This window comes from Diorhabda sublineata, chromosome 10 (assembly GCF_026230105.1).
Source record: "Diorhabda sublineata isolate icDioSubl1.1 chromosome 10, icDioSubl1.1, whole genome shotgun sequence".
Lineage (NCBI taxonomy): Eukaryota > Metazoa > Arthropoda > Insecta > Coleoptera > Chrysomelidae > Diorhabda > Diorhabda sublineata.
Window position 1 is genome coordinate 10,430,020 of NC_079483.1, and position 16,644 is coordinate 10,446,663.

The window sequence follows — 16,644 nt, forward strand, 5'->3', positions numbered from 1 at the left end:
TGAAGCGATTACCCCACATCATTTTATTACATCCAGTTATTGTAATAAAATTTATAGATCATTGAATATGAATGATCAAAATACTAATGACATCTAAATATTTATTAATCACTACATGATAATAAGTAATATATCTCATCTGTTTTTTCATTTATAATAGCTTATAAAATAAGATCTACTAAATTATTAAAAGAGAAGATCAAAACAACCTATAATAACTAAAAACAAAGTATATTTAAAAATATGTTTAAATGTAAATATGGTACGTGTAGCTTTTAAAAAGTATGTTAATAGCTTTACTAAACCATCAAAATGAATGATTCATTAAAACATGTGAGTGCAGAAATGCAAATTATTACTATTTATCCACAGAGAATCACTGTATTCGTTTTTAGGGAGAAAAAAGCTTTTGCATCAAGAGTATTAAAAGATTGGTTCCAGTTCCTAACATAACACCAAGTGAAAATTTCAATTTTTCCGATGCATTAGAGTCTGTTTATCCCTTATTACATATAATATTTGATTATCTAGATTGCAATGATTTACGAACATGTAGCAAAGTGAATAAGACGTGGAAAGATGTGGCGGAAAATATGTTAATAAAGAGAGTACAATCCAGCTGGTTCACTTGTTATAAATCGGAAAAATCGAATATTTTTGAATACAGTTACAACCTTAATTATAATAATGTAGGATTTGGAATAATTTTTTATGATTTTAGGAGAATCAAACTAAATAAGTTTATATGCATACATTCATTATGGGGGGAATTATCTAGAAAATCAGGTAATAAGAATCCAATAATATATATATAAATAATAATAAAGTATCTTTTTCCCACCTAATTACTTTAATATCTAGTTGAATAAATTGTTAGTTCCAGAATATTTCGAAGACGAATTGGTTCCATATAAAACTAATTACTGTGTAATATCTTGCCCAAAAGTTATATCACTATTCAATATTAAGGGTAAAAATCTATGTCAAGCTTCATATTTTGACGGATTATTTTTTCCTAATATACCAAATATTAGGATGACAATGTTTCACTGTAATCCAGTCAAGAAAGAAAATTTACAAAATATCACTGAAGCATACATTAACTCAAACGAAGAAATCAAATGTTTATTGATGTTTTCTACAACAGATCAGAAGAAGTCGATATATAATTTATTGAAGCTGCTTATACCAGAGTGAGTAATATCATTCATCAATATTTATTAGAGTCCTTGGAAGCTGATGAACTGATAAAGATATTCATATTAAACACACTATTTACTAAAAATACATGAACTCTCACAATTACACACCAGAGTGAGTAATATCATTCATCAACATTTATTAGAGTCTAAAATTAATTAGAGTCATTGAAAGCTGATAAACTGATGAAGATATTCATATTAAATATACTATTTCCTAAAAATACATGAACTCTCACAATTACACTGTCTATTCCTTGAAATCTTCTATAGGTTGCTGATTTATATCTACCTCAATCGTAGTAAATAATAGGTTTAGAAATTATAGAGTTTAGTGGAAACAATTTATCTTCATTTACCACAAATTCTTTGGAAATTCCCATGATTTTACATGGAAATCAAACATATTAAGCTGGAATGGATATATCTTCTTTTTATGTATTTTCTTTGGCCATATTTTCATCAAACTTTCCTTTCTTTTTAACTAAATCCACTAGTAATTCTTATATCTGAGCAAGGTGCTTTTATTCTGTTAATACGGACTTTTCATTCATTTCATCCTCAATTTTGTTGAGTTCTCCACGTTTTTATATAAATACTGTTCTTTAGTTTGTATACACGATGTAAAAATCATAAAAACCTCATTCAATTTTTTGTAAAAAATTTATCAACATTTAATGCACTAAAACTAATATAAGTTATCATTTTTTAAATCCTGTTAGTATTTTTTGTGAACCGGCTGTAAAAACAATGTTTTAAAAAAATTCGTTGAAATCATATAATCTATTCAGCCTTTGAGATGTAGATGCTCAGCTTTCGTGCTATCTCTTGGGAGGTCTACTTGAAGTTGTTTTTTCATTATTTGTCCATTTAGCCCATCAATCTTTCATCATTCTGCCAACGTGGTCTTGTCATTCCTAAATTTTCAGATCATCCATTATAGTTTTACTTCTTATTTGATCTGTTAGGTTCACTTCTTTAATAGTTTCCATCTCTGCTACCCTCATCATGTTCTTCATTTTTGTTGTGTCCTTTCGAGCTTTCCCTGAATATGCAAGTATAAACAAGATAACCAATAACCTTCGGCATGTTAATTATTCACAAAGTCCAACGTGTCAGGATTACAATTTTCTAGGTATTTGTATTAAAATTGATAAAATAGTATGTTCAATGAGGTAGAATCTTCAATAATTTTGTATTTTAGGAATGAAGCTTCTACAGTGGCTGTAGGGGGAGGGATAATTAGAGGAACAAAAACCTTTCGACAAATTCAACCTCCAACATATGCTACGAAACGTATATATTCTTGTAACGATATATTTTCCATAGTTTTTTTAAAAGAAAGAGACGTTCAAGCAGAGTTTAATGCTTTTTCTTATGTTATATTCGGAGATGATTTGTCCAAAGATGAATTTACAGAGGAAATTATGAAGGTAGTAGTTTTATATGGTGAAATTTTTCAACTTTTAAAATATTAGTCTCTCTAATGCCAGAATTATATTTTTGAATGAGAAAAGCACATTCCAAATACATTTACCTCTTAATATTCATAGGAATTCTAACCAAATTACCCCAAAAATGGGGTTATGATTTTCTTTCAATGTATATCTGAAAGATTCCTATGCATCCTGGAAAACCTTGAATTTAAAAAATCTGAAATCTGAAAAATTGGAATTGGGTTCTGTGTGCTGAAATTCCATTTTTTTTCTTGGGTTTATAATATTTTTCCTGGAACTTCAATTCATCCATTTACATATTGTGATTTATATTTTTTCTTATTGCAAAATGATTCAAAATTTTTTGAAAAGTAGGTTAATTTACTACCAACTCTTACTTTTAATAATTAAGGTTCATTGAGTGACCAATAGAATTAGAAAGTTTGTTTGTCAAATGAATTTTGGAGTCATTTTTTGCATTGTAACCTGAAGGAAAATCTTTTTAAAATGATTTGTAAAAAATGTTAGCATAATTCTTTCGCAATGGCTCCTGGATGGTTTGGATGGGCTTTTCAATGGGAGCAAAAACCGATCTGATTTTTATTGAAACTGGCGGTGGAGCAGGGGGATTAACGGTGAATCGATACATAGAAGAAATTTTTTTTGACCGCCAGCGAGTGAATCAACTAGATTTTTTTGCCCGATTGTATTTATTTAGCTTATGTTTTGTTTTAACACCAGTGATATGTCATTATATATATTTATATTTTATTTTGGTGAACATAATGCCTTGTCTCACAGTTGGTGTTGTTTATTTTTTTAGTTCAAACAACAAATATTATTAAGGACTAACACTGTAGCACTTCGGATATGTTGTTCTGCGAAAATTGATGCTGATGAAGAACCGCTTCTGTTCAGTAAAATATTTCCGGGGATACCAATTTTTGGCTTTCACGCTGATGGTGAAATTGGTTGGAATTGTATCCTAACAACCAGTAAAAGAGAAGGTACATCGTTTATTTTGAAATAATTGCTGAATAATTTTATATTTTCATTATAATCAACAAAACAATTTCTATTTGGATAATCTTCTTTTCCTCTTTTTCTAATACCTTTTTAGTTGTAGGATTAGGGTTCTTATTGTTTCCATTTTCCAACTCTCTTTTGTTATTTTCAATTTTTCTATAGTTTTCCCTCTTTTAACCCAAAATAATGTAAAAGAGAAGGTATATTATTGAATAATTGCTCAATAATTTTATATTTTTATTAATATTGACAAAGAAATTTATGTGTTTAGATGATAAATCAATCTTCTTCTTTTTCCTTATTGTCAATACCTTTTCAGGTGTTGGAGGGTTCTGGTCTACTTTGTATTCATTTTTTCAATTGTTTTTTGCCATTTTCAATTTCAATTCAACAGCGAGTAGAAGAGAAGGTATATTATTAGGTACTTGCTGAACAATTTCGTTTTTTATAGTATCAATAAATTCAAATAGTTCACTATATATCATTTTCTTTTAGGTTGGGCTACTTTTATAGATTGTTGTGTTTCTGCTCGATTCATCACCCTCCCCTAACTGTGTGACAACTGTTTGCATAAATTTCCACTTGAAGGATATCAGATTCAGTTTTTAGGTTGTACAACTTATGGATGTTCATTTACTTTGAATACATACCTGTTTCATTTTTTGTTACAGAGTTCAAATTTAATTTAGGACACTCTGTTTATATTGTTTGTATTGTTAGTATAGTATTGTATTGTTAGTATAGTATTGTATTGTTAGTATTAAATACTCACGCCATTCCATTTAGTGATGGTTTTTAAACTAGAGAAATTAAAAAATATTTTTTGTTTCCAAATTTAATTTGGTACACTCTGTTTATATTGTTTGTGGTTTTGCAGATTTAGAAGAAAGTTCTGCAAAGAAGGCGAAACACAAATATCCAAAAGTCAGTCATCAATGGTCGACAGTATTCGTGGTAATTACTTGGGGTAGTGTATTGTCATAAACTGTCATTTAACTTATTAATAATGTAAAAAAGGTGTTGGTTTGTTTTTAAATGTCAAATCTAATGTATGAAGGCTATTTTTTGCTAACCCCGGTAGATTAATATACAATGCTCAAAAAATTTTTTTTCGGGTAGAATTGGAAAGTATCTGTTAGTTCTATGTCCAAAAAATTAATAGATGTTAATATCGATGTTTATTAGTACATTTGTTTATAAATATGTTTAATATTGAAAAGTTTTTCTTCAAAAAAATTAACTTGATGAAATATTTGTCTTTTGTAACCATGGAAAAAGTATTTTGGAACTAATCAGATTGATATAGGGTGTTTTATTAATGATTGTAAATATTTTAACTATTGAGTCTTCAGTGAAAAATATTAATTTCAAATCCGGTCAATGAAACAATTATTTTTTGATGAAAAATCATTTTTGGATATTTTTGAACCTTTTGTGATATTCACAGTTCACTTCTACCGCAACACCATCACTTTGATGAGGGTTTCGATAACCAAGTTATCGTCTTCAGAGACCAAATGTAAAATTTACCTTGATTTAATGGTAGTAGTAAACAGTGAGTTCAATATGAAAATTGTATAAATTTTCTACAGTCTCTTTTGACTGCATACAAGTTTTTCAATCCGAACTAAAAACTCAGATGTAAAAATTATCTAAATAAATGTTCTTCGTAGTATTATTTCACCATTGGAATCAATTATGTTATTGACTATTTCTGTGAAGATTGAGATTCCTTTTCCTCTGTGATGGATTTCATATACCATTCTTCTCATTTAGGATAGAATTTTTATTTTTATCCTCTACTTGAAATACTTGAAAAAAAGATGAAGTCTTTAAAAAAGTTAGGTTAAGTTGATAGGATAACCTCTTCTTAGATTGTTTAGAGTTTACTTGGAGATCTAAGGTCCATTTTTTCTTTCACGTCAAAGTGTCCAGTACCCACATCAGTGACTATATATTATTACCAATACAAGACAGTGTCTTAGAACAGCTCATTATTACTTGTTTAAAGGCTATCTGTATGTGTTTTTGCTTGATTCACTAACAGTCTAGAAGCTAATAATAAGATCAATGGGTACGTGTTTTATTGTTATACCTGGTGAATTCACATTGGCACCCGTAAATATTTCTTCAGATTAGGAAACAAAAATAGTCACTCGAGGCTAAATCTGAAGAATATTGCGGTTGAGAGAGTAATTCATAGAGTATGAACTATTTTCTTGGCACATAATTTAGAAACTAATCGCTTGGGCCTGTTCTATTCCACTGGTTGTATCTATAAACATATATTTAACATAATTGAGCGAAGCTCCTGTTAAAATAAGTGAAGTTTACATTTAATAACTGAGCAGGATATATTCAGTCATCACTATCGAATCCTGTATAATTATTTATTTAAAATAAAAGGAATAGAGTTAGAAAATTAATACAGTTAACTGAAGGTATTGGTCTACTCTATAACTGCTCCACAGTTAATAGAAAATATCACAACCAAAAATGAAAATATTTCCAAAAAAAAATTAACATTAAGTAATAAAACTTAAAAGTAGACTGTAAAATTGGATTCCTTTATGTATTAATCCTTGTTTACATCACTGTTATTTTCAAGTTGGTTATTGATTTTTTCCTCTTATTTTTTCTTCACTTTCACGACTATTATTTATTATAGAGGCTGTGGGCTTTTCTATCTACAGGGCCCTGGGCTATAGCTCTAAAAGACATTTCGTAGAACTATCCATGGATACATATTGGGTTTAAAAATGAAATAATGTAAAATTGTGTATTTATATAAAGTATTTTCATATTTCTGTCTTGATATAATCAAAAGTAAAATTTATAATTCAAAATCCGATGGGTTTAAATAGGAAAAAGGGAGCACATTTGACCTATTTTAGGAAATAGTGTCAAATTAACTTCCATTGCTGTATGCACAGTAAACTATAGACATTTGTAGTTATTTATGTACTTACCAATTATTTTTATTCGACTGTATCTCAATTTGCAAAATTTACAATAACCGAATATGCGCTTCAAGCATTGTCAACCGTACAGTGGGACAGTTTGAACATAAATTGAAATAAAATTTTCTTGAAATTTATTGAATGTTGTAACACCATTACAAATCTTACATAATTCACTTTTTATGATGAAATGAAAGCAGTTGATTGTGCGACCCTTTTCCCTACCGAGTAAGACAGTGACAAAAGCAACAATTTGTTTTGAACGACAGAAATATTGAAACAAATTTTGTAGTAATTTCAAGTATTTTTTTGTATTTTCTTTTTTTATAATCATGTATAGTATTATGTAAGTATTAAATATTTTTACATTTTACAATAAAGCTTGTTGACTTTAATGTTTTATTTTATATTGTACCCAAACAGGTGAAATACCACCGCATCGGATCTAGGTGACGTGAATTGGCCCTAAGGGTTCCAAGTTTCGTCGATGTGCCGATGTATCCGGTTTCCAGGGTGCGAAAAGAAACATGATGGCACCTTCTAGACTAAAATATCCCGTTCGGATATCCGGGTGGAGGCTGGTCTGGAGGATTTATCAGACCAAAATATCTAAAGAGTATATTTCTGCAATAAACGAGATCTTGACATGAATATAAACGCTATACATCAACATCTAAGGTTCACCTTTTATATCGAAAGTATCTTGATCTTTTAGAATTTGATATTGTGGTTTAAAACAACCACTCAAAGTACAAAAGTCTTCCTAGGCAGATATACGCAGACCTCGCCGGACAAATCGATTATCTGCAGTCAAACCATCCAAACGCAGATATTGTTATCGCTGGTGACTTTCATGTTCATCACATCAGCTGAATGAGGGGCGGGAAACTGAAGATTTTATCAATAGTCACGTACTAACTCAACTTATCAAAGAACCAACTAGCATCCCCGATTGAGATGGTGACTTTGGTAGCCTCTTAGACCTGTTTCTACCAACAGACCCTTGTCTGTACAATGCGACTGTACTTGTACCACTAGAATCATCAGATCACAAACTAATTACAGAAAAGTGTAAAAAAACATTCAAAGTTAGGATCCGCTTGGCAATATAGATCGGCCAAATGGAGGCATCTAAAGGATTTTGTCTTTATATTTCTTTGTAATGATGTTTGCTTCAATTCCAATGACCTTTCAGTGTATTCAAACGCGATTTAGGAAGTAATCCTGGCAGGTATAGTACTTCAACCCAAGGTGTTTGCAGACAACAATCCATGGTTTGGTAAAAACTGCACTAGAGCATTCAACAATAAAAAATGCTGCAAATCGAATAAACTTATCACATATTTGGAAAGATTAAGAAGATTGGAGTAAGACTACGTTGAGGAATCAAAATGATTATGAAAACAAATATAGTTTGTTGAGTTAGGTTAACTTTTCAGGCAACCCTCGTAGTGCGTTAACAAATAGACAAGTGAGATGATATCATGTAATGTAGTTATTTTATTAATCAAAATGTTTCGGTTTAGTACTCTATGAAGAAGAAAAAAAGAGTGTGGGGTATGATTATTTTTAGAATGGCTCTGATATAGAAAAACTTTTTCTCTGTAGAGCGAGGGCAAATGAAAAAAAATTTTTTTTAACATTTATACAAAATTTACGTGCGAGTTCTATAACAAAACATATACATATATATAAAATAATAAGCAGAGCTACAAAATATGATCTAGATCTTCCAAAACTTTGAATATTTTGACTTTCTTCGCTTGTCGATCATCTAAAGGAAAATCTAAAAGTCTAGAGGCCACGTAAGCACCAAAAGCCTCTTCGGATGTTCGATATCTTACAATATTAACCGAATTCTCTTGTTCGTTAACCTGAAATGAGTTAATAGTTAATATCGAGTGTCCTTTTTTGTACATATTGTTCACTACCGATATTCCAACACTTATTGGTGATACTATCTAGCAGTGATGGATTCACGCTCAAGCCCGGGTCTAGGACGGCAAAATTTCAGTTGTAGAAAAAAGTGAAATCAATTCAGATTAATTTTCGTAAAAAATTTTCTAACTGTATCCACCCATCGTTGGGGCATCTTGGTGTAGCGTACAAATTTAAAAGTCGTTGGTCTGCTTGACATGATGATTCATTATCCGTTGTGCAGATCTACAGTTCTCTGGTTCTAATCCTTCAGGACATGAGGGAGAGATAATTTTCTGAATATGAAGAAAAAGCTGAAACACTGTCTGAACTCCAAGATTATTATCGTTATGATACTCGTCGCAAAACAAGTAGAAAAATTCAGTCCGATGAGTCACAAGTGAATGAAAGAAAGAAAATTTCCGCATGAATGTTTAGTACTCTATTTTAGATAGTCTGAGTGTGAAATTGGCCGCGCAAAAGTATATGAAAAGCTATACCAAACTTTTAATTTCTCGATAATTTACTTAAAATTCCAATCAAATGAAAAATATTGCCAATAAACTTATCGACAAGAATCCTCGCGATTTAGAAAAGACATTAGGAAATAAATGTAATCATTCAAAGATTCTTCAGAAAATATGTACTACTTTCACGTAGTACTCGAGATGTTTACCAAACTTTTGATATTGCTTTACGTAAATTTTCAGTAAAAACCTGATAAAATCAGTGATTTTATAAGAGGTATAGGATTTGACTTTGAAAAAACCCTCAAAAAAATTGATGAAATGTTTATTGGAGACGAAAGAACGACCAATATATTTTACTGTTTGAAGATGATTTCATGCAAATGGTGGCCTCGGCTCCGCTATAGATAACCCATGTGCAAGGTCCAATTTTGGTGAAATTTCTCCAACATATCGGCTAGTATTCAAGAATAAATGCTTCAATATTGGCTTCCAGTGCGTCAATCGTTGCTGGTTTATCCCTGTAGACATTAGCCTTAACATGGTCCCATAAGAAATAGTCCAAATGCGTCAAATCACACGATCTAGGCGGCAAATTGACAGGCCCCCAACGTAAGATGAACTGTTCACCGAAGGTGGCTGTCAATTTGGCGATTGTTTCACGTACCATGTGGTATGTGGCACCATTTTGTTGAAACCACATGTTAGGCACGTCCAATTTCTTCATTTTGGGCAAAAAATGTCAATAATCACACGGTAGCGCTCGCCATTCACAGTAATCTTTCTACAATCATCGCTTTTGAAGAAGTACGACCCGATGATGCCACCGGCCCATAATCCACACCAACTACTGACTTTTTAGTGATGCATTGGTAGCTCTTGCAATGCTTCTGGCTGGTCTTCACTCCAGATGCGGCAATTTTGCATGTTGACGTATCCATTCAACCAGAAATGGGCTTCGTCGCTGAACACAATTTTTCGATAAAAAAGTGGATCTTCCTCCAACTTTGCCAGCGCCCATTCACCAAATGTTAGACGTTGTGGGAGATCGTGTAGCTTCAATTCTTGCACCAGCCGTATCTTATAAGGTTTTACACCCAAATCCTTTCACAAAATTTTCCACGTAGTGGAGTAACAGAGGCCCAATTGCTGCCAATCGACATTTCACGATCAATTGCCGCAATATTTTCTTCGCTCTTCACTGTACGTTTGCGTTTTAGTGATTTAATGTCCAATAGTGTAAACTGCGCGATGTTCTCTCTTAACCGAGCATGAATTTTGATAGTAAAATTCAATAATTCGCAAGCATTGTTCGTTCGTAAGTCAATTCATGGTTAAATTATTGATCAAACTGAACAAGTTTGACATTGACACAAGACATGATTCACGCGTGATCTGTCAAAAACAGTGTTGCCAAAAATGTACTAGCAAAAAAATCACTCGTTATTTACGTGCAAGTACCTAAGGGTCAAAATAGACGGAATACATTCATTCCAAAATTAAGGGCTGCGCGATAAACCGGCATCAAGCATAAATCCGTCACTGCTACCTAAGAAAGTGGCTCAATGCTTCGGTTTAATTGTTGGTGTAGTGGTGGCATGTTCGTTATTAATATGACCAACCTCTTTCACTGGTAAATTATCAATCAGATCTAACGTAATTTCCGCCTCTCCGTTATCATAATTTTCATCCTCTAAAAATTGTAAATTTTCTGGGGAAATGCTCGAATCGACAGTCTCTTCGTCCCATACTTGAATCTCGGTAGCTGAATTATTATCTTCCTTTTTAATCTCATTCTTGGTACTTGAATTGTTAATCAAATTTCTAAAATATATGAAACCATCACTAATATCTATAAGAAGTGGGTGATAAAGAAAAATAAACAGCTTTTTATTCTATAAATTGATCAAAAACTAACCTAATGATTCAATACCTGGATATATTCACGAAAAATTAATTCATTCCATAGATCAAAGACTCCCTAAATACACCACTCATACATTTTTATGTGACGCTTCCCAATGAATGTCATAAACATCCTTGATCCATGAGTTACGAGCCAAGAATTTGCTAACACTATAATGAAGACTCTTGTCAAGAGGTGGATTGATCTGAGCGTTGAAAGAATTTCAAAACTCAGTATGGGATATTTCAATTACTTTTTTTACTAATTCAATGACTTACAAATGGTAACATAACCTCTTAAAGCTTTCGTTTTATTTTTTCTGTTTAGCCATTCATTACTATTTATCTCAAAACGCCTTCAAGCCTACAACAATTTCACTTGGGTTTGCGCTTATAAACGTTTTGGACTAAGTGGAACGGGAAAGATCGTGGTAGTGAACGTGATTGTCTTACTCAAGTGGTAACCAGCACTGGATTGGGAAATTTTTTGATAGAAGCACTGCATTTGGTACAAAATTACAAAACCATTTTTAGTGTCATCATATTCAGTGCTTCACGCAGGCCTTTTAGGTCCAAAGCATGGAAGTGATTCCCTTCCACTCTTTCCTATTTTTGCTTCCGTTTTCCAGTCCTGAATTCCTCTCCCTTTTAGGTCCTCCATCACCTCTGCGTATAGTCTTTTCCTTGTTCTTCCTTTTTTCTTGTTCTATGTCAATCATTTTTTTATTGCTCTAAAATCTGGCATTCTCTGTATGTGACCTAGTCACTCTATTCTTTTGGATCTTGCTCAGCTCTACTTCTCCAAATAACTTCCTTATTTCATTATTTGTTATTCTCAGCCATATTTCTACCTCCTACTATCCTTCTAAGTATTTTTCTGTCCCATACATCTAACTTCTCGTCTTGTGCTTCGTTAAGCTCACTGTTGGTCTTATTATAGCGTTCAAGGCTCCAAATTGTTGACTTACCCTCGTCATCCTCTCTTCCAGATTTCCTCCCTCGTCACCGTCGTCCTTGATACCGCCCCAAGGTATTCATAACTTTGAACTTGTTCTAAGCTCATTGCCTTTTCTTCTTCAGTTGTATAAACTTCTCATTGCTTTTTTACTTTTCAATTATTTGAATAAAAGATAAAAGAAATCATCATTATCAGTCATAGTCAATTCAACGAATAAGAAAATAACCCAAGAATTTAAATAAAATTGATTAAGTGTTAATGATAAGGTAATTATTTAAAGTTAGTTAAGTGTAATGTAAAGTATATTTATAAATTCACCCCACAAATAGAAAGAGTATAAATAAGAAAAACATTACAGTATATTTGTACAGTTTTTAAAAAGTAAGTAAAGCCTGGATACGAATTATCAGGTGCTTTTAGTAAAAATTTATATTTGGAAAGATCATTACAAAGAATTTCTTTCTAAAATTATATTTTAGTATTTGAAAAATAGACAAAAATGATTATATTTGTTTAGAAAGTGATTGGAAGACAGTAAAATAATTTAAATAAACAACAAACTGGTTTAACACTCAAATAATTTTCGTTAAAGGCGTCTGTGAATTTCATATTTTACTAAATAATATATTGACCGTATCCCCATTAACATTGTGTTCTAGGGTGGTTCTAGGGAGTCCTCGATTCAAGTACATTTGTTTGTGTGTAAACAGAAAAATATTCAATTTTGTGATTTTTATTCATATTAATGTTTATCATACCTATTTTGAGATTTCTTCGCCCTTCTTCTACGACGTACGAAACCATCGAGAAATTTCATTGATTCATAAAATTCCCATGCGGAACTTCCTTGTCCATTGAGTGACCTTCTCTCTCGACTATATTTGTCTCTTAAATTTTTCCAAAGTCTTTGACAATCACTGACTACAAAAATAATGCTGATTTTTTTGTTTTTTATTTTGCAAAATCATTTTATTTTAATTACATCCGAGAACTTACTAGAAATTTTGAGGTTTGTTGAAATTTTCGCCCATGTTCGTTCTCTCAATTCTACATTTTTAAATTCCTCATAATTTTGGTTATAAAGATAAGGAAAATTTTTAACCATCTTAATTAATAGTCCAATATCAACATCTAAAATTGATACAGTACTCAAATTCATTTTATAACCATTATCTCAATCATACATCTTACCCCACACAGAAGTCAAATCAGATTCAGTCATTTTGAAATATTGTTAGTTTTCTCTAAAATAAGATGAAGCCTGGTAAATTGGAGATACATCACAAACCAGTGTACCTATTGAGCAAAATTGTACTCAAAATTATATTTGAACAAATAACAGTAGATTAACTATTACAAACTGTAATAAGGCTATGAGTAATTCAGTTTTGTTGTATTAATTATTAACACATATTCATATTGTAATGCTGCTTGAAATATATCAGTAAACAGTATTACGGGATCCCTACCACGATGTTGAACAATAAACAGATATTTTTCTAGATTAAAAACCATATCATTAGAACTACCCTGTATATATTTTTAACTACCTTTAAAATCCTATACACAGACAATGTATGACACGTACCGGCGGAAATACAATCTAAATTTATTTTAGGTAAAAATTGGACAATTAAAAAGATTTGTTAGGGTTCCACATTCATATGCGCAAAAAATTTTAATATCGGCTAATTCTTTGACTAAACTTTTGGATTACCCTGTATGAATTCTAATTAAACGCATTTTACTATCGAGTAATTGTGTTCAAGATCCAAATTATATATCTGAAAGTTTTTGTTCAAGTAAATACATGTAAAATTTTTAGAAATATAAGTAATATGAAAAATTTGCTTTTAATATGGGATTTTGTTAAAAATTTAGTTAATACGGATTAACACTTATGGTTACTATTTACGTTTTGCAAAACTTTGCACGGAATTTTTTTATCTAAATATAACATAATTAGCATCTGTGCGAAATAAAAAACGGTGTCACTTACATTTATTTTAAATAATATACATTTCATACAATTCAACTGCGAATGTGTGAAGAAATATTTCAATTTATAATATTTTTAGGTTACGTCTTACAATAGACATATGGCATATGGTTTAAATGTTTCATTATATTCATAGATAAATTACTGGTTACGTTTTACAAATTAATACATAATCATAATAGTATTGATAACTTATTTTCAAAACGTTAGATCCCAACTTATATTTTTTAAAATCACCGAGGAAAATGGTCATTTTATCACATTCAATAACTAGAATCCACAACAAAACTCACTTTAAAATAAAAATATTACCAACATGTTTTACGATGTCACTCTATCTCAGTCGGTATTTTATGTTGGCTTCAATGGTAAAATTTAAGTGTCAAATCAAAATTATCTGTCACATTTCAGATTAGTTGACAAGAGTTTCTGAATTATATAATTTCTAAAAGCCTTACATATTGATTACCAATAATTATCAACCATGGCTTATGTGCTTAACCAAGGTATTCGAAGATTCATGCAGACTTCTGTAAGAAGATCGGCTCAAGTAGAAGGTCCATCAGCAGTTTCAGGTCAACACGAAGGTGGTTATAAAATTTGGAAAAATATCACATTTTTCCTAGCTTTTCCGTCGATTGTATTGTGTGCTGTAAATTGTTACTTGTCTCACCAAAGTGGACACCACGATCCTCCAGAATTTGTTAAATACGATCATTTGAGAGTACGTACCAAGAGGTTCCCTTGGGGAGACGGCAACCGTTCATTATTCCACAACCCACATACTAATGCTTTACCAGACGGATACGAACAACATTAGAAGGTTTTTCTTGTATCTAGACTTATATTTGTACTCTATTGTCAATAAATGATTAGTGTTAAAACTTATTAAGATTTATATTCCTTCTATTTTAATTAAAAAGCTTCCACTTTTTACACAATAATCTAAATCAAAATGAAGCGTTCCATTTTTTTCTATTTTATGAATTATTTGTAAGATTTATCAACAGATTTGAAAAAATTGGTTCAAAATTCAACTTCTATATTCCATTACTTGAATATTTTATAGAATTTGTCTTGTTAAATAGCTTGGAATTAACTATAAATATTTTTAATATTTATTCGATTGTTATGGTATTTGTCTAATAATCAAATTTGTGAAATGTTTAAATTTTTTTTATTAATGCATCTAAATGTTCTTGATTTTAGGTCTCTTCTGTTTTAAAATTTTGACATTTCGACTTTTCTTCAAGTCTTCATCAAAATAAGAAATTAAAGAAATTTTTTTATTTTTAATTAATCATATCCTGGGCTCAAATTTGTTAGGCAACCCATATGCTATGTATTAATTAGCTGCTTTCCATTTACATTCAAGTGATCTGAGATACTCAGTTATGTGAGTATCTCATACTCAGATAATGCTCAGTGAATAAAAAATATACAAAGTACAATTAATTTATTCCCGGGCATTTGCCCCCAACTTATAAATGACTGGACATTTCACATCACTAGCAAGTAGTGTTGTAAATATACATAAACCTCCCCCATGAATCTCAATCTAAATATTGATAGAAAAACAAATTCTTTAGTAGGTGTATCACGAATATACTGACACATTGGATAACTTTGTTTCATAATATTAACATTTTAAATATACTCTATTAATGAATATAGAGAAATAACCTAAGGGCTTGAGTTACTCATAAAACAACTTATGAAGGTCTATTTAATAAGAAATAAAATTTATTGTAAACAAAATTTATTGTATTTATAATTAAACAATCTAAAATGCAAGCTAAACGAATGATACCTTTAATTATATTTACTTGCAAGCAGGCAGTTTCTCCTCAAATCAACACATTCTTGAAAGGCTTGAACTACTTTAGCACATTTCATTGATTCATTTGGATTACATTTATAGCACTCCATAACGGCATGTTCTCTATCTTTACATGGAGGCAAATTTTGTACGTTACCTGCAAAATTTTTTGAAGACACTTCTTGTAACTGAAAAAAAAAACAATTCTGATTTTGTTATGAAAGTTCATCCAATAGAACTGTGCTTCTTCAGCTATAATCATATGATGAATTTTACAACAATCAGGCTATAATAGAGTACAATACAAAATATACTGTTGCACTTACAGCTTTCTCATACTCTTTATCTAATACTTCATTCATTTTTTTATGTTTGTCTTCTAAATTTTTCAGCCTTTGCTGCCAATATTCGTCATTCTTTTTTAATTCCGCTGTACTAGCTTGTCGAACTTGATAAGTATTTAAGCTCGGTTCATGCCAAAACATGGGAAACGGACCAGCACCTCCGTGAGGTGGTGGCATTGGAGGTGGTTGCTTTACATTTTCACTTTTTACTACCGAAAAATATAGTTAAAAATAATATAACAGAAACTATAAAAACGATTCTGTGTACAAATATAGAAGCAAAAAGTTGATAATCTTGGTTATTTGACAAAATATTCGATTGGAAAACAAGTTTATGTAACATTACCTTGGGATCCTGTAAGTCTATCGACTACTTCTTCCGAAACTTTGATGACACTTGTAGGATCATCATTTTCTATAGTTAATTTTCTAGTTGCACTCGATGAAGCACCCATTATTTGTTTTCTATTATTTAACTACATAAAGTACATACAGAATTTTGTTTAGAAGTTACTTTCCCATGATTAAAAACTTCAATCACGGCACACGAGCCGGATGACATATAAATCACCACAGAACACTATTTAAAGAAGATGACATATTAACATAGAGTT

General features: G+C 31.0%; 4 protein-coding genes across 10 annotated transcripts; 2 read left to right on the forward strand and 2 right to left on the reverse strand.

Moving 5' to 3' along the window:
• Positions 1 to 53: 53 nt before the first annotated feature.
• Positions 54 to 7,016, forward strand: LOC130449715 (F-box only protein 22-like). 3 transcript variants are annotated; one of them, XM_056787681.1, is made up of 7 exons: positions 189 to 333; positions 396 to 786; positions 878 to 1,193; positions 2,404 to 2,632; positions 3,459 to 3,642; positions 4,539 to 4,615; positions 6,330 to 7,016. In XM_056787681.1, the coding sequence occupies exons 1-7, from the start codon at positions 313 to 315 to the stop codon at positions 6,387 to 6,389; spliced, it is 1,278 nt and encodes a 425-aa protein (XP_056643659.1). In that variant the 5' UTR covers positions 189 to 312; the 3' UTR covers positions 6,390 to 7,016. The 3 variants fall into 3 exon arrangements, with proteins under 3 accessions (XP_056643661.1, XP_056643659.1, XP_056643660.1); XM_056787682.1 differs by having other exon boundaries at positions 884 to 1,193; XM_056787683.1 differs by having other exon boundaries at positions 54 to 333; positions 4,539 to 7,016.
• On the reverse strand, positions 6,742 to 13,974 carry LOC130449717 (transcription factor Adf-1-like). Of its 5 annotated transcripts, none has more exons than XR_008910486.1 (7): positions 13,868 to 13,958; positions 13,060 to 13,164; positions 12,865 to 12,999; positions 12,627 to 12,789; positions 10,628 to 10,829; positions 7,306 to 8,495; positions 6,742 to 7,245 (listed from the first exon to the last, which is right to left on the reverse strand). XR_008910486.1 is itself a non-coding variant. In XM_056787688.1 (6 exons), exons 2-6 carry the CDS (start codon positions 13,088 to 13,090, stop codon positions 8,331 to 8,333), a joined length of 696 nt encoding a protein of 231 aa, XP_056643666.1. In that variant the 5' UTR covers positions 13,091 to 13,164; positions 13,868 to 13,974; the 3' UTR covers positions 8,024 to 8,330. The 5 variants fall into 5 exon arrangements, 3 of the variants coding, with proteins under 3 accessions (XP_056643666.1, XP_056643667.1, XP_056643662.1); XR_008910487.1 differs by having other exon boundaries at positions 6,917 to 7,245; positions 13,060 to 13,112; positions 13,868 to 13,951; XM_056787688.1 differs by lacking the exon at positions 6,742 to 7,245 and having other exon boundaries at positions 8,024 to 8,495; positions 13,868 to 13,974.
• A 282-nt stretch (positions 13,975 to 14,256) lies between these two features.
• On the forward strand, positions 14,257 to 14,755 carry LOC130449363 (cytochrome c oxidase subunit 6A2, mitochondrial-like). The gene has a single exon (XM_056787140.1). The coding sequence runs from the start codon at positions 14,352 to 14,354 to the stop codon at positions 14,685 to 14,687; it is 336 nt and encodes a 111-aa protein (XP_056643118.1). The 5' UTR covers positions 14,257 to 14,351; the 3' UTR covers positions 14,688 to 14,755.
• An 849-nt stretch (positions 14,756 to 15,604) lies between these two features.
• LOC130449362 (MICOS complex subunit MIC19) lies at positions 15,605 to 16,591 on the reverse strand. The gene is made up of 3 exons (XM_056787139.1): positions 16,377 to 16,591; positions 16,013 to 16,239; positions 15,605 to 15,874 (listed from the first exon to the last, which is right to left on the reverse strand). The coding sequence occupies exons 1-3, from the start codon at positions 16,483 to 16,485 to the stop codon at positions 15,680 to 15,682; spliced, it is 531 nt and encodes a 176-aa protein (XP_056643117.1). The 5' UTR covers positions 16,486 to 16,591; the 3' UTR covers positions 15,605 to 15,679.
• Positions 16,592 to 16,644: the final 53 nt, after the last annotated feature.

Coding starts and splice junctions, on each gene's coding strand:
- LOC130449715 (XM_056787681.1), top strand. CDS start 313: ATGAATGATTCATTAAAACAT. Junction 3,643..4,538: donor AACAACCAGTAAAAGAGAAG/GTACATCGTTTA, acceptor GTGGTTTTGCAG/ATTTAGAAGAAAGTTCTGCA. Junction 4,616..6,329: donor AATGGTCGACAGTATTCGTG/GTAATTACTTGG, acceptor TATTTATTATAG/AGGCTGTGGGCTTTTCTATC.
- LOC130449717 (XM_056787688.1), bottom strand. CDS start 13,090: ATGACTGAATCTGATTTGACTTCTGTGTGGG. Junction 13,000..13,059: donor TGATTTGACTTCTGTGTGGG/GTAAGATGTATG, acceptor TATCAATTTTAG/ATGTTGATATTGGACTATTA. Junction 12,790..12,864: donor AACAAACCTCAAAATTTCTA/GTAAGTTCTCGG, acceptor TTATTTTTGTAG/TCAGTGATTGTCAAAGACTT.
- LOC130449363 (XM_056787140.1), top strand. CDS start 14,352: ATGGCTTATGTGCTTAACCAAGGTATTCGAAGATTCATGCAGACTTCT.
- LOC130449362 (XM_056787139.1), bottom strand. CDS start 16,485: ATGGGTGCTTCATCGAGTGCAACTAGAAAATTAACTATAGAAAATGAT. Junction 16,240..16,376: donor TAGACTTACAGGATCCCAAG/GTAATGTTACAT, acceptor ATTTTTCGGTAG/TAAAAAGTGAAAATGTAAAG. Junction 15,875..16,012: donor ATAAAGAGTATGAGAAAGCT/GTAAGTGCAACA, acceptor TTTTTTTTTCAG/TTACAAGAAGTGTCTTCAAA.